The sequence below is a fragment of the Pholis gunnellus genome (assembly GCF_910591455.1).
Source record: "Pholis gunnellus genome assembly, chromosome: 16".
In the NCBI taxonomy this organism is placed as follows: Eukaryota; Metazoa; Chordata; class Actinopteri; order Perciformes; family Pholidae; genus Pholis; species Pholis gunnellus.
This window is the reverse complement of record NC_136543.1, coordinates 6,476,997-6,495,164: the sequence shown is the minus strand read 5'-3', so window position 1 is coordinate 6,495,164 and position 18,168 is coordinate 6,476,997. Positions and strand designations below refer to the sequence as shown.

Genomic DNA, 18,168 nt, shown 5'->3' with positions numbered 1-18,168 from the left:
GACAAATGTGCACATAAGTTACAAAATTGTAACTCTGAATTTTTACTCTAATTTGCTATATTTTACATACCAACTCAGTTTTAGCATTTACACGAACAAGGACTTTCTTTACCTGCAATGATTTTATAACTACTGCAGGGGTCACTATTGGGTGACCAACACAGTATCAATACAGTGCCGACACAGTTTGTTTAGTGTGTCAATACACTCCTTGAGGTATCATCGTCCCATCACTATAACGTACCAGTCCAACCCAACCGGGCCCGACCCGTGCTATAGTTAGCTGTCTGGCGACGACAAGTGTCACCGGACCGAGCCTGCTGCATGGATATATTACGGGCTGCTGCTGCTGTCGCTCTACCTGAAGGAGGACTTCCGCTTCCGGGAAAAACACAGACGAGGGGCGGGGAGAATAAAAACACCCGCCCCTAATAATAATGATATTTATGATAATCATAACAACAATAATCATATGGTAATTATTGTTTGTTATTATTATAAAAACAATATTCCATAGGGTTTTAGTGCTTCTATTTTATATCATTATTTTTGTATTCTATGTAATCGGTGTATCACCTGCACTACAACAACGTTCTACCTTACAGGTGCAGTTTAAAACAAACATCATATACTTTTTCACTGCATTAAACGCATTTCAAAGAAACTTGTCATTGTAAGATACTGGGCATGGAACCATATTTCACACTCAAACTGTGAAATACAAAGTGATATCTTGCCAAACCACCTCTTGTTGCCAAATTATGTTTGTTGTACTCCCTTATGTATGTACCACTACTTCTGCTCTGCTGAATAATGCATCTTTATTTCTAGAGATCTATTAATAAAATGCAGTTATCAGCGCAATTCTTGCTAGAGAGTGTGTATTAGCATGAATATCCTATGCGGTAATAACAGGGGAAACCCTCAAATCAAAGAATAAATACACTTCACGCACAATTTAGTTGTATTTTCCCTTTAACTCATAAGATGCAGATAACATGTTTTATACTTGAATATAATTCAATCACTTATTTCCATATGCAATTTGTATACGCTTTGGCGACATCTTATTTTGAAAACCGGAAGTTGTCTCACGTAGATCCCTCCGCCAACTTCGCAAAGTTTCTCGTTCCCGATCTGGTCCGTTTGAACGAGTTTACCATGAATGTCAGTATATAGGTGTACTAAAATTTAATTGACGGCTGGTTTGACCACGGAGATCCGAGTGTCTGCTGACTTGACAGCAGTCGACGACTGAAGGTACATGCAGGCACGAGCACAAGACAACACCGGAACCATCGTCGTATATCTGGTTTCCGCCCGGAGTCATGAGAAGCAGGCACTGCAAGCGTGTTGTGTACATTAGAAATATCCATGCTTGAGTATCCGACAGTGAACATTTCAAAATGTATATGAAAGAAATTCATTAGTCAATGTAACCTGAAAAATATCATCTTCAACTGTAACGGACATTTTAACGTGAACAACTAGAACCTCTTCCGACCTCACCTACCAGTCGCCATGGGGCTCAAGCGACAGAAACAAGCCAAGAAAACTATAAGTTTCTACAAATACAACTTCAGCTTCAGGGAACCCTTTCAGATCCTCTTCGATGGGACTTTTTGTCAGGCGGCTTTGAAGAACAAGATTCAGATCAAAGAGCAAATGCCCAAATACCTGATGGGAGAGGTGCAGTTGTGCACCACAACGTGAGTATTTTAGATTTACACAGCGTTATTTACCCTATGTCCAGGTTACATGTAACATTCTAATATCCCATTATTTACTCTCTAATCGCAGCTGTGCACTGAAAGAGCTGGAGACTCTGGGGAAAGATCTGTACGGAGCCAAACTCATCCTGCAGAGGTTCCAGACGAGGAGGTGTCCACATTTCAAGGAGCCTGTTCCGGCTTCAGAGTGTCTGCTGTCCATGCTGGGGGAGACGAACCCTCACAACTACTTCATTGCTACACAGGTAAATACAATCAGACCCAGCTATCTGTTCAGTTGCCAGTTGATTAGGTACATGTAGCTCATGCTAATGCAGTCTGATACAAAAGCCCTGCAGTAAATCCCACGTTATGAAGATCATAGTGTTCACTATTTGTTTGAATTGATTTAGAGAGTTAGTGCTGTGTGGTCGTCAAAATATTAGCTACAAACCACAAGCTCCATAATGATCATAGAGTTGATTCAACGCCTCTCCGTTACATTTCCGACTAAAGCTAAACATTATAGCCTTCATGAAGTTAGGTTTTATTTCAGGGGTGTCGAATTAAATTATACCTCGTCACTAATATAACTAGGTATACTTCATAAAGTGGCAAATTAAAATAAGCTTACATCGTTGAACACCTCAGCATATGTTTCCTTAATAAAGCCTTAACTTTATTGTCAGAGGGTGCTGCTTGTTATGGGTCTTGTTATGTGCAAGAGCTTTGGACCTCCCTAAAATAGTGGGAGCCAATTAAATATCAGTTAAGGAACCTTCATATAATCATTTGCGAGTCTAAGAAGAGAAGTTCCTTAGGACAAACTAAACTAGGGCTAAATGGAGTGCTGTGTAACTGCGGGAATTAAACTTGAAAGTAAACTTTGGCATCCCCTCACACAAATCTCCTGTATTTGGTGCGTGTGCTCTCCAGGACCGCTCACTGACTGAAGGCCTGAAGAAGATCCCGGGCGTTCCCCTGCTCTACATCATCCTCAACACCATCGTGCTGGACAAGCCCTGCCAGACGTCCCTCGACCACGTCCGGGCCGTCCAGCTGGGGGAGCTGGTCAGCCCGGCCCAGCAGCAGAGCATCCGCAGCCTGAAGGAGGAGCAGGGCATCGACCAGAAGGACGGAGAGCGGCGGGGGAAGAAGAGGAAGAGGAAACAGAGCAATCCTAACCCTCTGAGCTGCCTGAAGAAGAAAAAGAAAGGCGGGCCGACGCTGCCGAAGAAGAAGACTGTGGAGGGGGAGAAGAGGAAAAGAGTTAGAAACAAGAAACCAAGGACGGAGGGAGACGTGTCTGCTCCTGTAGCAACACATGCATAGCATAGCAGGAAGACAGAGACTATTAGTTTTATATAGTAGATGTCCACGCTCCCAATCTGAAATAATTCCACGCTGGTCTGTTTTTCCGATGTCACTGCATAGAATAAACCAATGTTTGACACACAAAATGCAATTTTAAAATAATGCTCATAGTATTTGTTTTATTTTGAAAAAATGTTGCAACAGTTTCCAAGACTCGGGACGTACAGGCATGGGACTGAAACTGCTCAGCAATATTTTTGTGATTGGAAGATTTGTCTTGGCTTTTATACAAAATAAAAAGGCAGGTTTACAGGCACATAGTTTAGAATATAAGAAGCACTCAGACATTACATGATATACAGTTTGTATGAAAGTGGATATCAAAAACAACGCATTCAGCTCTTTGCAGAAGCACAAGGAGAGCAGTCCCAACGACTTGGTGGTCTGCTTGTTTTTACTGCGCGCTGTGTGGTTTTTGATGTCGGCTAAATTCAACCTGTATTTTCTCGTACGATGAGTTTAGAGTCCAAACGACAACGTTCATAACATATGTCCATTCAGACTTCACTTGATTGCATCATTCTTTAGATTAAAAATCTATTTTCCTTTTTAAATAATGAATTAATTCTCTTAATATATATATATATATTACATCAATAAATGAATATTGAACAAGTGTCTACTTGTACTTGATTTACACTGGCAGGAGTTCTACATTACTGCATGTCACCCAGTTGTAACTAAATGATTATATATATATATATAAAAGGGACACTGAATAAATAAAAAATCTGTCATGAACTTCAAGTCTTTTAAGAATAAAAGAGCAACACGGTAATAAACATGTTTCTGTAGCAATTCTACTCCAAACATATTTCAGAACAGGGCATGCAACTAAGGCAGACCACTGATGTTTACAACATCTATAGGTAGAAAATGAAGCTCTTTTTCTTCTTTTTTTAAAAGTATGGACACAACTATGATTTTGTGCAAACAGTCGACGACGCAAGCAACGCATTTGCAAAAATGACAACTTGGAGTTTGTAATGCTTAAAGTGCTCCGCTACAGTCGTTCAATGGTTAGTTGCTGGTTGAGTCTCCAAATCACTCCCGTAGTAACTGTTTAAATGTACTCTGGCAGACTGGATATAGTGCATGCTCCCATTCGGCTAATGTCAGTGTACATGAGAACCTTTTTTTTTTTCCTGCAGTGGTGGGACCGATGAGACTCCCAAGTAGCATGGTTGAACTCCACATCATACACAAAACAAAGTCAACAAACTGAAATAAGTAAATAAAACCAGTTTGTTGACTTTGTTGACAGCGTGTTTTTTTCTTTTTCTTTTCCCCCTTTTGGAACTTTGAAGTTGTGTTTTTCTAGATGATGTGGAAGCGAGGTCCGGGCGTAGCTATGATGTCGCTGTAAGGCTCCTCCTGGACGAGCTCCACCGCCTGCTGCTTCTTCAGAACCAGGAAGCTGTAGAACTTAGCGGCCGCCTGTTTCTTGTTGTTGTTCCTGCACAGATCCAGCAGGCCAACCGACTGGGCACCCGTTTTAGCCATCACCCTCTGTGGAAAGAGGAGATGGAGGGAATCAAGGCTTCATCCAAAAAATGTTTTGAAGTTATTCAAGTAGCACTTTGGTACATCTATGTATGATGGTGAAACTTTATTTTGGATGTGACCATTCTGACAAGTAGTTAAAGACATAAACTAAGTTGTAGCAACAAGACGCCATCATATTCTTCCAATACGTTGTGTACAAATACACACCTGGAGGCCATGGAGCATCTGCTGGGTTCTTTTGTTCCACCTCCTCTCCTCCTGGTCCTGGTCTCCTCCCTGCTCCTCCTCCTCCTGGCACAGAGAATCACAGTCACAAACACTAATAATACCTATTGTATAGTCAGTGTTCTGTTTCCTTACTTACGAACTGAAAGGGGTGTGAAAAAAACTATAAAACAACATCAAGTTTACGGTGCAAGTTTTTTGTAAATCTCTATCTCGCCTCGTCATCAGAGTCGTCGTCGTCCTTCTTCTTGTCCTTGTCTCCGAGCAGGTCCAGCTCTATCATCTGGCTGATGTTAGTGGTTTCCTCTGGGGGCAGGTCCACACTGGAGGCCTCCAGCTGCTGGGACACATTAATGGACCCCTGCGGCGGTTGTTGCTGGTCCAAAGTTCCCATCTAGAGGAAAGGGTGAACGAGGATACAGAGACAAGAGTTTTTTGGAGTCCTGATATCTGATATGGGGTGATCTCAGAGTTGGAAAAGGTGTAAGGGTGAGTGCATCTGCTTCAGTAAATACAGACACTACTACTAGGGGGACCTCTGTACTCACAGGCAGGGCTGGTTCTGTGTCCTGGGCTTTGCGTTTGAGGCCACGTTGGGGGGATGGAGGGGGCAGGACCGACTCGTCCAGCGTGGTCCTGCTGCCTTCCACAGCCGAAGTCTGCAGAACACTGGCCTCTTCCATGATGGTCTGGTCTGGAAGGGGTAATTGGGAGAAACGGTATATGTTAGAAAAACTGTCCATGGACAAAATAGACATTTGTTTGTGCATGGCAATGCTGAATGTTTCGGTTCATTGTCAATGAGAACAATCCCCAATCACACATCCTCTGAAAAAAAAAAAAAAAAAGCAATTTTCCCTCTGAAGGGAGCTCAAAAAGAATTTCAAATCGTACTATTGTCTAACAGCCACCTTGCGAATTTCATAACAAGCCATAAACCCAAATTCAACAGTTTGTGTTGTGATCTTCCACACTCGAGCATAAATGTACACAAACAGCCACTTCATACCCAAGATGTCTCTCTGCTGGTGTGCTGCTGTTTCCTCTCTGGGCACCTCCGGGTTCTCCAGATCCTTGAGAAACTCATCCAGACTGTCGGCCTCTCCACCTTTCCTCCTCTTCCTGAGCTCGTCTGGCACCAGTGGTGTCAGACACCTTGTAAACATCTGGAGTGAGAAAGCAAAGAGGCAGAAACCTGAAAGCTAATGCTATTTTTTCATTCTTATCACCGTGCTGCTTTGTACAATCATATCGCTGGTTCTGTACCTTCAGCAGCCTGGCGTTCCAGAGAGGCTGAGCGGGCAGAGAGAAAAGCTTCTCGACTCCTCCCGTCTCCTTCCACATCATCAGCTTCTTGGTGGGAGGTGCCAGGTCCAGGGTGGTGACAATGTCGGAGTAATCCGACAGCTGTGCACGGATGGTTTTACTGTCCAACTCCTTCACGCTGTCCACGATCAGCTTCCTCTTACGCTTCGCCTTGGTCTCCTTCACTGCACAGTCCGTAGGGAGACAGAGACGAATCCGCTCAGTAAACCACAATCGCTCTGAAGACACTATAATCAACAATTTAATCATTTTCGTGATGCTAGTCTCTGATTTTGGTACGATGTTAAAGATGTGATCCTGGGAAGGAGAGCCATCAAAAATGACCTGGAACTGTAGCAGGCTGAAGCACAAAAGTACGGGGATCAAGAAATGTTGCTGCTGTCTCTTAAAACCAGCTGCATCACCTGTGATGTCAATCGGCTCCAGGGCGAAGGTTTCCTCCTCGTTGTGAACCAGGATGGTCTGTTCCGTCTGGTCTGCCATGGCTGGGAGGGGCTTCGTTGGGCCTGAGTCCGGACTATCTGGGGCTCCCGCTAACGACGCACAATCACAGCATGTTGGATATATGTCGGTAAGTGTGTTGCAATTTCAAGAGGTTATGTGCGGAACCGACCTGAGAGAGCATCAAAGTCGTCGTCGTCGACGACTCCGTGGTCCTGAGGCATCATCACACTCTCTGCGATGGCAGGAGGGTCGTCGAAGATGCCGTCTCCGTCCTCGTTGCTCAGCAGCTTGTCCACTTCGCAGAGAGGCGAGGTCGTTCAATTATTACTGATATTTCAAATATACATGTAGACAAACAGGGGCTATCATTCATAGCATTTAAAAAAACGAAATGTTTCTGAAAAAGGCTAACGTAGAGAATAACACACAATAATTGAAGTGGATAAACAGGGTCACTTACAGATGCTCTCAATTATATTATGATTATCGGTGTATTGTATTATGCACGTTTTCTCATGACTTAAGTCTCAAACTATAGCGTTATTGCTCTCACTGTCTATGTGCCTATAATATTGACGGCATCTTACCAAGCATGCCTTCCTCGTTGCTCTCCATGGGATTGTCTCCGAAGTCGTCCTTGTACTGGTCATCGTACTCCAGATGGTTGGACTTGTCCGCCATCGCGTTAGCTCCACCCTCAGCCTCCAGCAGCAGGTTGGAAGCTGACACTCCCATGATGTCCACCTCGAACGCACTCTCCTCCCGCATCATCCCCCGGTCGTCCATACCAAAGTCAGCTGCGCGACAGAAACGTGTGCCAATAGATCCCCCTAAAGGCTACACACTGGCTTAAGTGTTCTTAACTTAAGTGTTCTTAACTTAAGTGTTCAAAAATGTGACTTAAAAAGATGCCTACCGAAGTCATTGTCCTGCAGCAGGTTGAGGTTGCCCACCTCCTCCCTCATAGTGATCTCCTCCACTCTGCTCTGGTTCAAGTTGAACTGCTGAGCAATGTCGATTTCACTGTACAAAACACACCATAGTCAGTTCAATATTCAACGCGTATTTACTGCACTTTTCTTCATATTTCATATTTTTGCAAGCAGTGGAAAAAGATGAAATGTGCTCCTAAAATATCTGTCTATCACCATTCAAGGCCTTCCAGCAGTGATTTTGTGATGAAGTGCTTGTAAATAATCAACTTTACAGGCAGAATATACTAGAAAGAAAAGAGAAAATGAATTATATTAATTAATATCATTTTTAACTTATCTATGAAATAATCTCTTACATGCTTAGAAATGATGACAAATTGATCTTAGAATAATGAAATCTGTTTCCCGTTTTTGGGAGCTCTGATAGATTCTCAGCTAAAGGAAAACATTGGACTTTTTTTGTGTTTTCAATAACTGGAAAATTGTTTTCCAGGTTTTTCCAGGACGCAAAGGAACCCCCTGTACCTCTATTTCGTCAACTACCCAATAAAGGCATACAAATTGATTGAAAAAAGAAAATTTCAAATTTTTAGTTTTGATCACCGCGTTTGGAACTAGTTCCTAGTGCACCTAATGCTCTCTCTCTCTAGAGGACTCACTCTAGGTCCGGTAGTGGCTGGTCAAAATCATGGAACTCCTCAGGCAGCGTGATAGCGTTGTAGGCTGCTTCTCTGTTCTCCTCTGGAAGATCTACCACGCCTGAAATGCCACAATGTGGAGAAGAGAGTTACAGCGTGTGTGACATAACTCGAGTGGCTGGGATGAACCATGCTGAGAACAATAATATGGATATGACAGCGAGCAGTTTTAAGAAAAATCTCAAGATTGATGGAAAAATCGAGAAGAGATGGACACAATTATTAATGTCACCTAATTATAGTATTTTTTTTTTTTGCAAATATAGGGAGATGGTAAAATAATGAACTGAATATTATCATTTTTAAAGGACATGTGAAAGGCTTCAATCACTGCATGTAATATGGACCACCAGAGGTAAGCATAGAATCAGTTACTGATGACTTCTAAGCTGCATTCTGTCCCCGACCTGGTCGAAACGCCATCTTGATCTTGATGAAGGCCTCGTTACAGTCTGCCAGCAGGTACTTGGCCTTCCTGTGGTAGATCCTCACCACCCCCAGCAGCAGATGCCCCGACGTCCGCAAAGCCATTTTCACCTGTAAAAATAACGAGGAAAAGGTTTGAATGATCTGTGACGGCACTGTGAAATAAATCTGCAGCGTTTTATAAATGTCCCAATAGTCCAAACTGCCTCTAAATGTTGCGACTCTCTGATAATGAGACTAAAGCTGCAGATAAAGGTTATTTAAATGAATTTATGTATAGAATATTCAATCAAATGAACCGTTATGAAAAACAAATATTAAAACGATCACATGTTACAAAGGCCCTAAATTATGTGTAAAATATTGCCAATTTACAGGCACAAAATTCTAAATATCTATATTCAGAATGATATGAAATTAAATTAATTAAAGACTCTTAGACAAAATGAATCTGTTTGTGCACTAGATGATACAAGACTGTGTTTACATGTGAAGCCTGAGGTTACAAGGAGCCTTCAAAGACATAACAGACATCGTTAGATGAGACTTATAACAGTGAATGTGACTGGTTGTAGATCAACACGCGGTCTCAAAAATAGTGAAGACCCTGAGAAAATGACCTTGGGTGAGATGATGCTCTCCACGCTGCTCTCCAGATTGCACTCGAACACGTGCGCCTTGGTCAGCTTCTTGTCCCAGTGGGCCGCCAGCCAGATTTTGGCCAGCGGCCCACGTTTGCTGAGGACAAAGTGGGCGTAAAACATCGCCTCGGCGCCTTCTCACCTCAAGGGAAAGGGGATAGGGGGAGGCCTGGAGACAGGAGACAAATGACTGCATGACTGAAAATAACAACACTTTACAACAGGTAAACAAAGCACGACAGTGTAAAGGACACATTCATTGTGTGGTGTTAAAGCAAGCAGGCTTCTTGAAGATGCAGAAATGGTTTCATTACAGGGTGCAAGCTCATTAATTAAGACTTTTCTAAACTATTGTCTGGTATGGAAACTACCCCAATCAAGACCGCAGGGCTATGCGGATGTGTGACTAATAATCAAACAACAATCAACTAATAGATGATGTATTCTTATAGATGAAAATAACCGGCAGCAGGTAAAGTAGTTGAAATGGTTCCATCTTACCAGTAAACAGTAAAGTAATTAAGTAAGATGAGGATTATCTTACTGCACATCATGTGTCTTTTTGTTTGTTTTTGTGGTGCTCATCATTTTAACATTTTACTGGTCACGTGGTTTTAAGGTGGATGTGGCCGTCAGGTAACGCCAGCCTCACCTGCAGCCCTGTGAACCTGACACAGCAAACACAGCCATCACAACATGAACTGTTTTTATCAGAAAGAGTCAGCAGCGTCACACACAGACAAGCTTTCTTTGTAACAGTGAATGTCATTCAAAGGAGACGACACGTTAGTTACATTAAACCGCATTCCCCCCCCCCCATGTGTCACAACAGGTGATGATGCGGACAGCAGCAGCAGCAGCCGTTAGCTGCTGTCAATCAAAGCCCGAGCACCGCAGAGCCAGCGTGGTTGTTTGTTGTTGTTGTTTTTTTTGGACACCGACACACTTCATGGAAAATCAAACATGAACCGCCATGACTCACCGGTTAGCCGTTTCGCGCTTTTCTCTCGTTATGCCGGCCGTGGTGCTGCTGCTGCGGGTGGTGGTGGTGGATTTTTCCCACACCCCTCCTCCGACTAAAACAAACAAGATGGCGTCCTCCCTCGCTCCCCCCCCGGAGTGGTGCTGATGCGGGAGAGAGGGAGAGGGAGGGAGAGGGGATGCTGAGCTTTGCACCTGTGCGTCTGTTTTACCTCTGTACCCTCAGCGGTGGAGGTCCTGCTGTACTCAGATCTTTTACTTTAGTAAAAGTACAAAAGTATTCGCATCAAAATATACTTTGAGTACTAAAAGTAAAAGTTGGTTACTCATTAACAGAGTAATATATATTGGACCTTCTGAAATAAATGCTAAAATAAATGTTAAATAAATGTGGTACCATGTTTAACATTGAATTGTTTTAGAGTAGAAGCATAAACTAGCAGCAAATGGAAATACTTAAGAACAATGTTGAGGTACTTACTGAATGAAGTAAATGTGCTTTACATTACACAACGGATTTTCGGATCATTCATTTATACAAATATCAGAATCGTAAACTGTTTATTGCCAAGTACGTTACACATACAAGGAATTTAGCTTGGTGATTTGGAGCGTAACAGTAAAACAGTGCAACAGTATGACGTAATTTAAAATGTGAAAATGTACAATCAAATATGGTAAACAAACAAATAAGAGTTTAAAAAAGATATAGCAATACCCCTGTACACTTAAAAAAAGACGTCTGAGTAGATGTAAATAGCCTATAGAAATCTGTGACATCAATAAGAAAGATAAGTGTGTATACATTAAAATATCTAGTTCGAAGTTAATCTGCACTTTTTCAAACAGAAGAAATTGTGCATTCTTTTCCTTAACAAGATGTGTTAACATAATCCCAGCCAATCTTCTTAGGTCCACTCACACAACAAACAATGATCTTGTTATATTTACTCTGTTCCAGTATCATTGTGAAGTGGGAGGATCCATGGGAAGAAAGCCACGAGTAACACCATGAGTGAGTTGTGTTGGACCAAGGGAGCCCTTGCTCTTTCTGAACGGGTACAGAGTGAGCAATGACACTTCACTTGATGCCCTCGTGAAACATATAAGATTGTGGTAGTAATCCTTTCAAGGTAATGTCCTTTCAATAATGTATTAGCTTATACAAAAGACTAGTCTAGCTTGATCTTCATAACTTGAAGCAAAAAGTTGCCTTAAAGTTGAACAAGCAGGATATTTGTATCAGTGTGTTGAGGTCCAACTCCTCCTACTCCTTCCAATTATTACTACAGACAAAAGTAGGCCTACTTAAAGTTAAAGTGTGTCACATTACATACATTTAAATGTTCTAGCTGGAGTGAATTGTAAGCTATTTCTGTTGGGTAATCTGATTAACAACAATGCATCATATCTTAAAAGCTGAACACAGGTTTTCTTATTGTTGTTTCTCTTAACTCGCACTTTATTTTACCTCCATTTTAAATCTTTTTTTAACTCGTTTTTTTTTAAAGTCTTCTGCAAATATCGTGTTTGGCCTGAACACAAGATCAGCTTCATCAGGCCACATCGGACCCGACATCAGTTCACTCAGCTTGGAGGACAGCAGTTTACTCATGTGAGACAGAAACCAGCTCAGCTGACAGAGCAGTGAGCCCGGCAGTCCCTTAGGCTGCCGGAGGAAACCCGCTAAACAGCAGAGGAGACACAAATTGCTTTCTCTGCGTGTCCTCTGACAGAAGGTCTATGGTTCGAGGGCAGTAAAACTATGAGGCATTTCGTGACTCCGTGATCTTTCAGTTTGTCTCCCCCGGTGAACACCGGCTTATGCTGTTAGATAAAACAGTCTCCATTGGATGAATGTAAATACACACAAAAACAAACGTTACATTTAAAAAGAAATATTGCAAGACTGTACATTGGTAAAAGTGCCACCAGGAGGCAGCAAAGTCGGCTGAAAGGTAACACGACATTAAGACAACACACATGATCCCATCAGCACTGAATTCAGAAATGTCAGGTGTAAAATGGTAAAGGAAGCCCATGGTATATATGGCACTGCATCGCGTTTTCTCCTCTGAAAGGGCACCCTAGAGGGCACTGTGTTTTTTACTCTCTACCATAGGGGCATTTGTTTTTCAAACATGGGGTTGTCCAGGGACGCCCAACAACTCCCTGCAACCTAAAAATAAAAAAAAGTACTAAAAGAAACATTGCCTCTGACTTAGTCTCGCATAGCCAGAGCTATCTCTACACAGGCCAGCGCTGGAGAGCTCTGACCATAATACAGTGGAATGCAGGGCTATCTACCACCCACCCCACCACCTGAGGCCCAGTCTGTGTCTCTGGCAGCTTGTTTGTCCCTGTCGTAGTTGCTGCACCCTGTCGCCCTGCTTCCTTGACCTTCAAGACAGGCGGCCCAATCCCTCCAACCTCTCCTCACGCTCGACGGACCTCTGCACAAGTGCGTTACTCTGTCTCTCTCCAACACGCTCATCCATCCGTCTTCACGGATTACTCTGTGACAGAATTGCAAATCAGAGCCATTTATTTGATGCTCAGTGTCTGGACTAAGAGTTTTTAAAGAGGGTGTTGGACATCACAAGGTCTCAACTCTCAACTCTCTCTCTCTCTCTCTCTCTCTCTCTCTCTCTCTCTCATACACACTAACACACACACAGCTTCTCTTTGTTTCCTATGACATAGCACTTTAAAAGAGCAAAACAATACCTCACAGTGAAGAATCACTTTGGGGGGGGGGGGGGGGGAAGAAAAAACTGTGTGTGATGTCCCCTCCAAATGTGCCCACTCATTCTTCACAGCCAGGCCCATAAGTCAGGGAGGAATATACACTAGAACTCTGTCTCATCTCTGAACCGAAGTCAGGGGGGGGGGGGACTGCTCACAGTTGCCAAAAACCATCCCACAAACCCCACAGGGAACGGACTTAAATTCGGGCACAAAGAGCCTGGTTATATTTCACCGTAGGATGGCCTTTGTGCCTCTGAATCGGCTAACACTGAGGCTGTGTCTCCTACCTCGTCCAACCTGTCCGTCTCCTAAGCTGACAAGCAGGTCTCATTTAGGGAGAAGCCCTGAAAAAGTCCTCTTGGGGCTTGATGGATTTTGTGTGTATACACGCAGGCGCACACACAGGTTTACACATGGGCACTTTGTCCAAATGAGAGCTCACTCACAACACATTTCTCACACTAGAATTGTATGGGGGCGGGATAGACTGAGAAAAAAAGAGAAAAGGGGGGTGAAAGAGGGGGAGGGTGTAGTGGTGGTTGGAGGTGTGTGTGTGTGTGTGGGGGGGGGGGGGTCTTTTCAGTTCTTTTTGGAGGCAACAATAGTCTTTGTCCGAGTTCTTCAACCATTCTTATTAGGGTTACCCAAAGGAGGAGGAGGAGGAGGAGGAGGAGGAGATGGGGCTTGCAGGCGCAGGGCAGTTTCTCCATAGTAACAATGACAAAACAAGCCAGTTCAACACCGGGCAGGCAAAAGGGATGATTGCAGCTGCTGAACAGAAGCACACAGACTTGTGCTGCGGAGTCCTGTTCACATAAGGAAAGGAGGAAGACCAGTCCGGAGAGGAGGAGATCAAGTGGAGGTGCAAGATTTCCCAGAGTTCTTTGAGAAAGTGTATACCAGCCTGTCAGAGAAAGTGCTGGGAGGCAACACGTGAGACGGGAACACACTTATACTGCACCTGCACCCTCGTACCCTCCCAGCATGGACCGAGACAGTCACAGCGAGGACACTTTGTCCACCATGGTTCTGGAGAACATTAAAAACAAACTGATTCACGCCTTCAGGGCGACCGGAGAGTCCAGAGGAAATCCTCAAGGCTCTGGTTCCACCGTCAGACCCGTCAGCATCGGCAGGAGTCACCAAGCCAACGAAGAGCTGCGGAGGGCGCAGATAGACGGAGCGATAACCTGGCTGAGGTCCGAACTGGTGAGTTCTCTGACAGATTTATTTATTTATTTATTTATTTATTGTGTTGGTTCGCAACAGGTGTCATGTCCAGAAATGTCTCCGATTGATCTGTTGATGGTGTCAGTTCATACATATAGAGACAATTTGGAGGAAAGAGCCAACACCATTTGTGTCTCGGCATCTAAACGTATACATTATAGCTTCAAACATGCTGATTCAGTTCTTTCATTGTTGTCTTGCAGCTGGAGATGCGCTCACAGGACCTCCAGCTGGCTCAGACACTGCTGGGACTCAACACAGAGATCCAAAGACTGAGGAGGGAGAGTTTCGGAGGTTTGGAAGTAGAAGGGGACGATCAGCAGTAACTGGCCCCAGCAGAGAGCCCCTTCTCTGGGTGGAGAAGACCTAAGAGTGCCTAAAAGGTGGAAAGATGCCTTGGAACCAAGGGCAGGCAAGGAAATGGCTGTAATGCAACTGAGCAGCAAAGATCAAATGCATTTGCTTGTGATAATTGGTAAAAAAATGTGTCATGGTAAAGATAGACACCAGTTGCACGTAAAGTAAGAGTAGGACAAAATGTGCTTTCTGTTCTGTGATGCTGGCATTGTTAATATTAGATGTTTTGTACTTATAGAGAGTTGTACTAAAGAAACCTTTTTGTACATGTGTTGTTACTTTAGGTCAGAAAACAAGGCATTATAAATGTAAAAATGTAAAACACTTTTGTCCCATTGTTTTGTGATTTGACAAACAAATAAAATTTGCACCATGAGTGATTTCATATCTTTATTGTGCTGGAATAGTGCACGGCATACAGTAAAGTATCTGTTTAACATACAGCTAGAAGTTCAGGTATGGTTGTTAAACCCCCCCCAAAAATTCTAGTTTATTCCTTTCACAAATACCTTCTGTACACAAACAATCTGACCCCAGTTATCTTTTAAAACACAGATTTACATATTGGTTCGCTGTACTAACTTATGTATCCTAATAATACTTTGTCAAAGAGATATTCACGAATACATGGAACAATGTCACTGTCAACAAAATGCTTCATCGCTACATGTGGCCAATAACAATGCAATGAACTCCAGGCTGTCCCACTGCTGCATTTAATCCTTTGTGCATGCAGTTACAGTCGTTGAAAGGTCAGCGAGCTTCCAGCACTTACACACTCATAAAATCAATACATATAAACCCGCAAATTCATAACTCAACATCTGTATATTCAGCTCTGATCTGATCCGGCTACTGTTTGTCTACATAAAGAGGACATGTTTCTCTCACATTCTGACACATACAATTCTAATCAAAGACAGCAAAGATTGCCTTAAGGTCAATGTTTAATACAGGATTTATAGTATCCTCTGTCACACAGATGATGTACTAACTTAAAGGAATAGCTGGGCATTTAAAAAAAACTCAATTTCACTTTCTTGCTGAGATTTAGATGAGAAGATCGATACCACTCTCGGCTACCTGTCCATAAAATATGGAGCTGCAGCCACCAGTCGGTTAGCTTTGCTTAGGTTAGCTTAGCATTAAGACTAAATATGGGGGGGAAACCTTTTGCCTGGCACTGTCCCGAGACAACAAAATCCAGCTACTAGCACTTCTAAAGCTGACCAATTAACGCATTGTATCTTATTTGTTTAATCTGTACAAAAACTGAAGTTGACATTCGGACAGAGTCAAGCTAGCTGCTCCCTCTGTTTCTAGTCTTTATGCTAAGCAAAGCTAGCCGAATGCTGGATGCATAACTCTTAGCAGGTTACAAGGTTATTCATTGTCATTGTACAATTTGTGCAGCAAAATGCAGTATAGTCCCATTTTGCTACATAAGAAAAACACAAAAAACAAAACATACATTATAAGTAAGGTGGAGGATGAATTACGGAGTCTCCCAGCCTGAGGAAAGCTGCTGCTCTTAAATCCGGTGGTACTCCAGCTGCTAGACAGCAGCATGGCGAGTGAAATAGGACTTTAATTTAGACTGGACACTACAAACTGTTTAGGTGTATAATTGTATTTCCAAAAACAGTTCATAGCTTTCTGTCAGAAATTGATGTGTTTTACTTCACAATGTCATATTTTAGTTATGGAAACAGAATCAACCAGCTAAAGAAGCCATTCAAGTGACCTATATCGCTTTCATTCTCCGTTCCTCAACTCCACTCATCCTCCTGTCGGACTTCTCTCTAGAAAAACAAAATACAGGGAGGTGGGGAGGTTTATGGTGGGAAACTGCAAATATCTATCTTGCTCCACCTTGCCGACTGCCTTAGAGGATATGAGGAAGTTGAGGAGAGAGTTGAAGTTCTTCTAATAGTTTGAATTTTCATGGCACAGAGCTCCTCCGGTTGAAGGACCTCTTTGATAAAACCTTTGCGTAAAGGGTCGGAGTCGTCTTCGGGCAGGAAATGGAAAAGTCCACCTCCCCTGAGCCGAAGTAGACGCTGCCACTTCCTCTTTCGCTCTCAGAGTCCCAGTAGCTGCCCTCCCCTTCCTCCTCCTCCTCCTCTCCCTCCTCGTCTGTTTCTTCCTCTTGCTCCTCCTCAGACAACTCCTGCTTGAGCTCCTGGATGCCGGAGTGAAGCTCCATCAGCTGCCGGATCAGAGCTTGGTCCTGGGAACGCATCTCCATCTACACATCGGAAAACAACAAAAGCATGTTTAGTTTTTTCTTTTATGCAGTTTAGATATGTTGATTGCTGGACAGAGAGGAAAACAAACAGGCCCAAATATCATTTGATAAAAGGAAAGAAATCATCAGTAAAGAACTCGTTTTCCTGATCAAGCTGAGCGGGTTAATGCTCAGTGTGACACCACAGCCATTTCATTCGAGCGTTGCCTTCTTTCAAATGCAAATGTCATTCTCTTTCTTCCCTTTTTTTTTTGAGAGGCTGTCTAATTGCCGGCATTGTAAAATAAGATATTCAGAATTCCACCAACTCCAGAGTCCAAGTTTGTCCTAAGGAGTGAGGAATGTCCCAAACAAAAAAAAAGAACCTTCTGGATCGGATCTGCATTTCTTTTCTCTGTTAATTACAGCACCAGGTTGAGACCGGACTCCGACTGAAAGATGCTGGTTTTACCGCCTTTGACGAGGAGCGAGAGAAGACACGTGAACTTTCCGCCAGCCCTTTTCAAATAATGTGCTGGACACTGTGTGTGTGTGTGTGTGTGGTGTGTCTGCATCGGCCTGTGCCCCTTTTTTTCTGTTCCACTGCACACTACCCCTGAGCGAAACGTCTAAATCAGGAGGTTTGTATGTGGATAACACCTTCCATCTTTCTTGCTCTCACAAAATGTATTTCTCTAAAGAAAACATGGACACATTGTGAACACCAGACAGAGAAGTTGGATCTTTCACACAAGTGACCAAATTCCTTTTTGGTGTGTCTTTAAAAAGTAATACAAAAAAGTATCTATGGACAGAATACTTTTGCTTTCACTTCTGGATGATTAAGTAGAACAAATTAAAACTAATTTTACCAATAGAGACGATTCGTTATTTTGAGATGTTATTCCCTCACAGTCAAAATGATTCAGGCTTCAAAAACAGGATAAATATTTATTCTTTTTCCTAACTTGGATATGCAAGATTATTAATAAGACTTGGTAGAAATGGGGCCTCATTTTTATTGGCAGAACTGACAGACCTCTCTGAATTTACAAGAGCTTGCTGCATTTTATCCTGATTTGATCAAATACAGTCTTAAGTTTAGTGCTCAGAAACAAATTCTGAAAAGAAAATTGCAGATGGACATCACGTCCAGAGAAAAAAGCTACTTTTTTAACCTTCAGGTATACTATGTTTGGTCAACGTCTGTTTCCACAGTCAAGAATTAACTTTGAAACTCTAGTTTTAAGCCAGCATGGACATTAAAATGCTCAGAAAAACAAAAGCTTGAGAACAGCTACTAAATGGACCCTGAGCTTCATCCTGGATGTTAAAGGTCTA

General features: G+C 42.8%; 3 protein-coding genes across 3 annotated transcripts; 2 read left to right on the top strand and 1 right to left on the bottom strand.

The window, feature by feature from the left end:
• Window positions 1-1,129: 1,129 nt before the first annotated feature.
• Window positions 1,130-3,597, top strand: utp23 (UTP23 small subunit processome component). The gene is made up of 3 exons (XM_079176648.1): window positions 1,130-1,709; window positions 1,801-1,975; window positions 2,646-3,597. The coding sequence occupies exons 1-3, from the start codon at window positions 1,522-1,524 to the stop codon at window positions 3,039-3,041; spliced, it is 759 nt and encodes a 252-aa protein (XP_079032774.1). The 5' UTR covers window positions 1,130-1,521; the 3' UTR covers window positions 3,042-3,597.
• Window positions 3,598-4,400: 803 nt separating this feature from the next.
• On the bottom strand, window positions 4,401-9,407 carry LOC306708727 (double-strand-break repair protein rad21 homolog A-like; the record flags this gene model as incomplete). Its single annotated transcript, XM_079176647.1, has 13 exons — window positions 4,401-4,592; window positions 4,797-4,880; window positions 5,032-5,208; window positions 5,363-5,508; window positions 5,824-5,980; window positions 6,081-6,304; window positions 6,545-6,673; window positions 6,754-6,879; window positions 7,172-7,381; window positions 7,501-7,607; window positions 8,179-8,278; window positions 8,625-8,754; window positions 9,264-9,407. The coding sequence occupies 13 exons, from the start codon at window positions 9,405-9,407 to the stop codon at window positions 4,401-4,403; spliced, it is 1,926 nt and encodes a 641-aa protein (XP_079032773.1).
• A 4,590-nt stretch (window positions 9,408-13,997) lies between these two features.
• Window positions 13,998-14,569, top strand: aard (alanine and arginine rich domain containing protein; the record flags this gene model as incomplete). The annotated part of the gene is made up of 2 exons (XM_079176235.1): window positions 13,998-14,222; window positions 14,447-14,569. 2 exons carry the CDS (start codon window positions 13,998-14,000, stop codon window positions 14,567-14,569), a joined length of 348 nt encoding a protein of 115 aa, XP_079032361.1.
• Window positions 14,570-18,168: the final 3,599 nt, after the last annotated feature.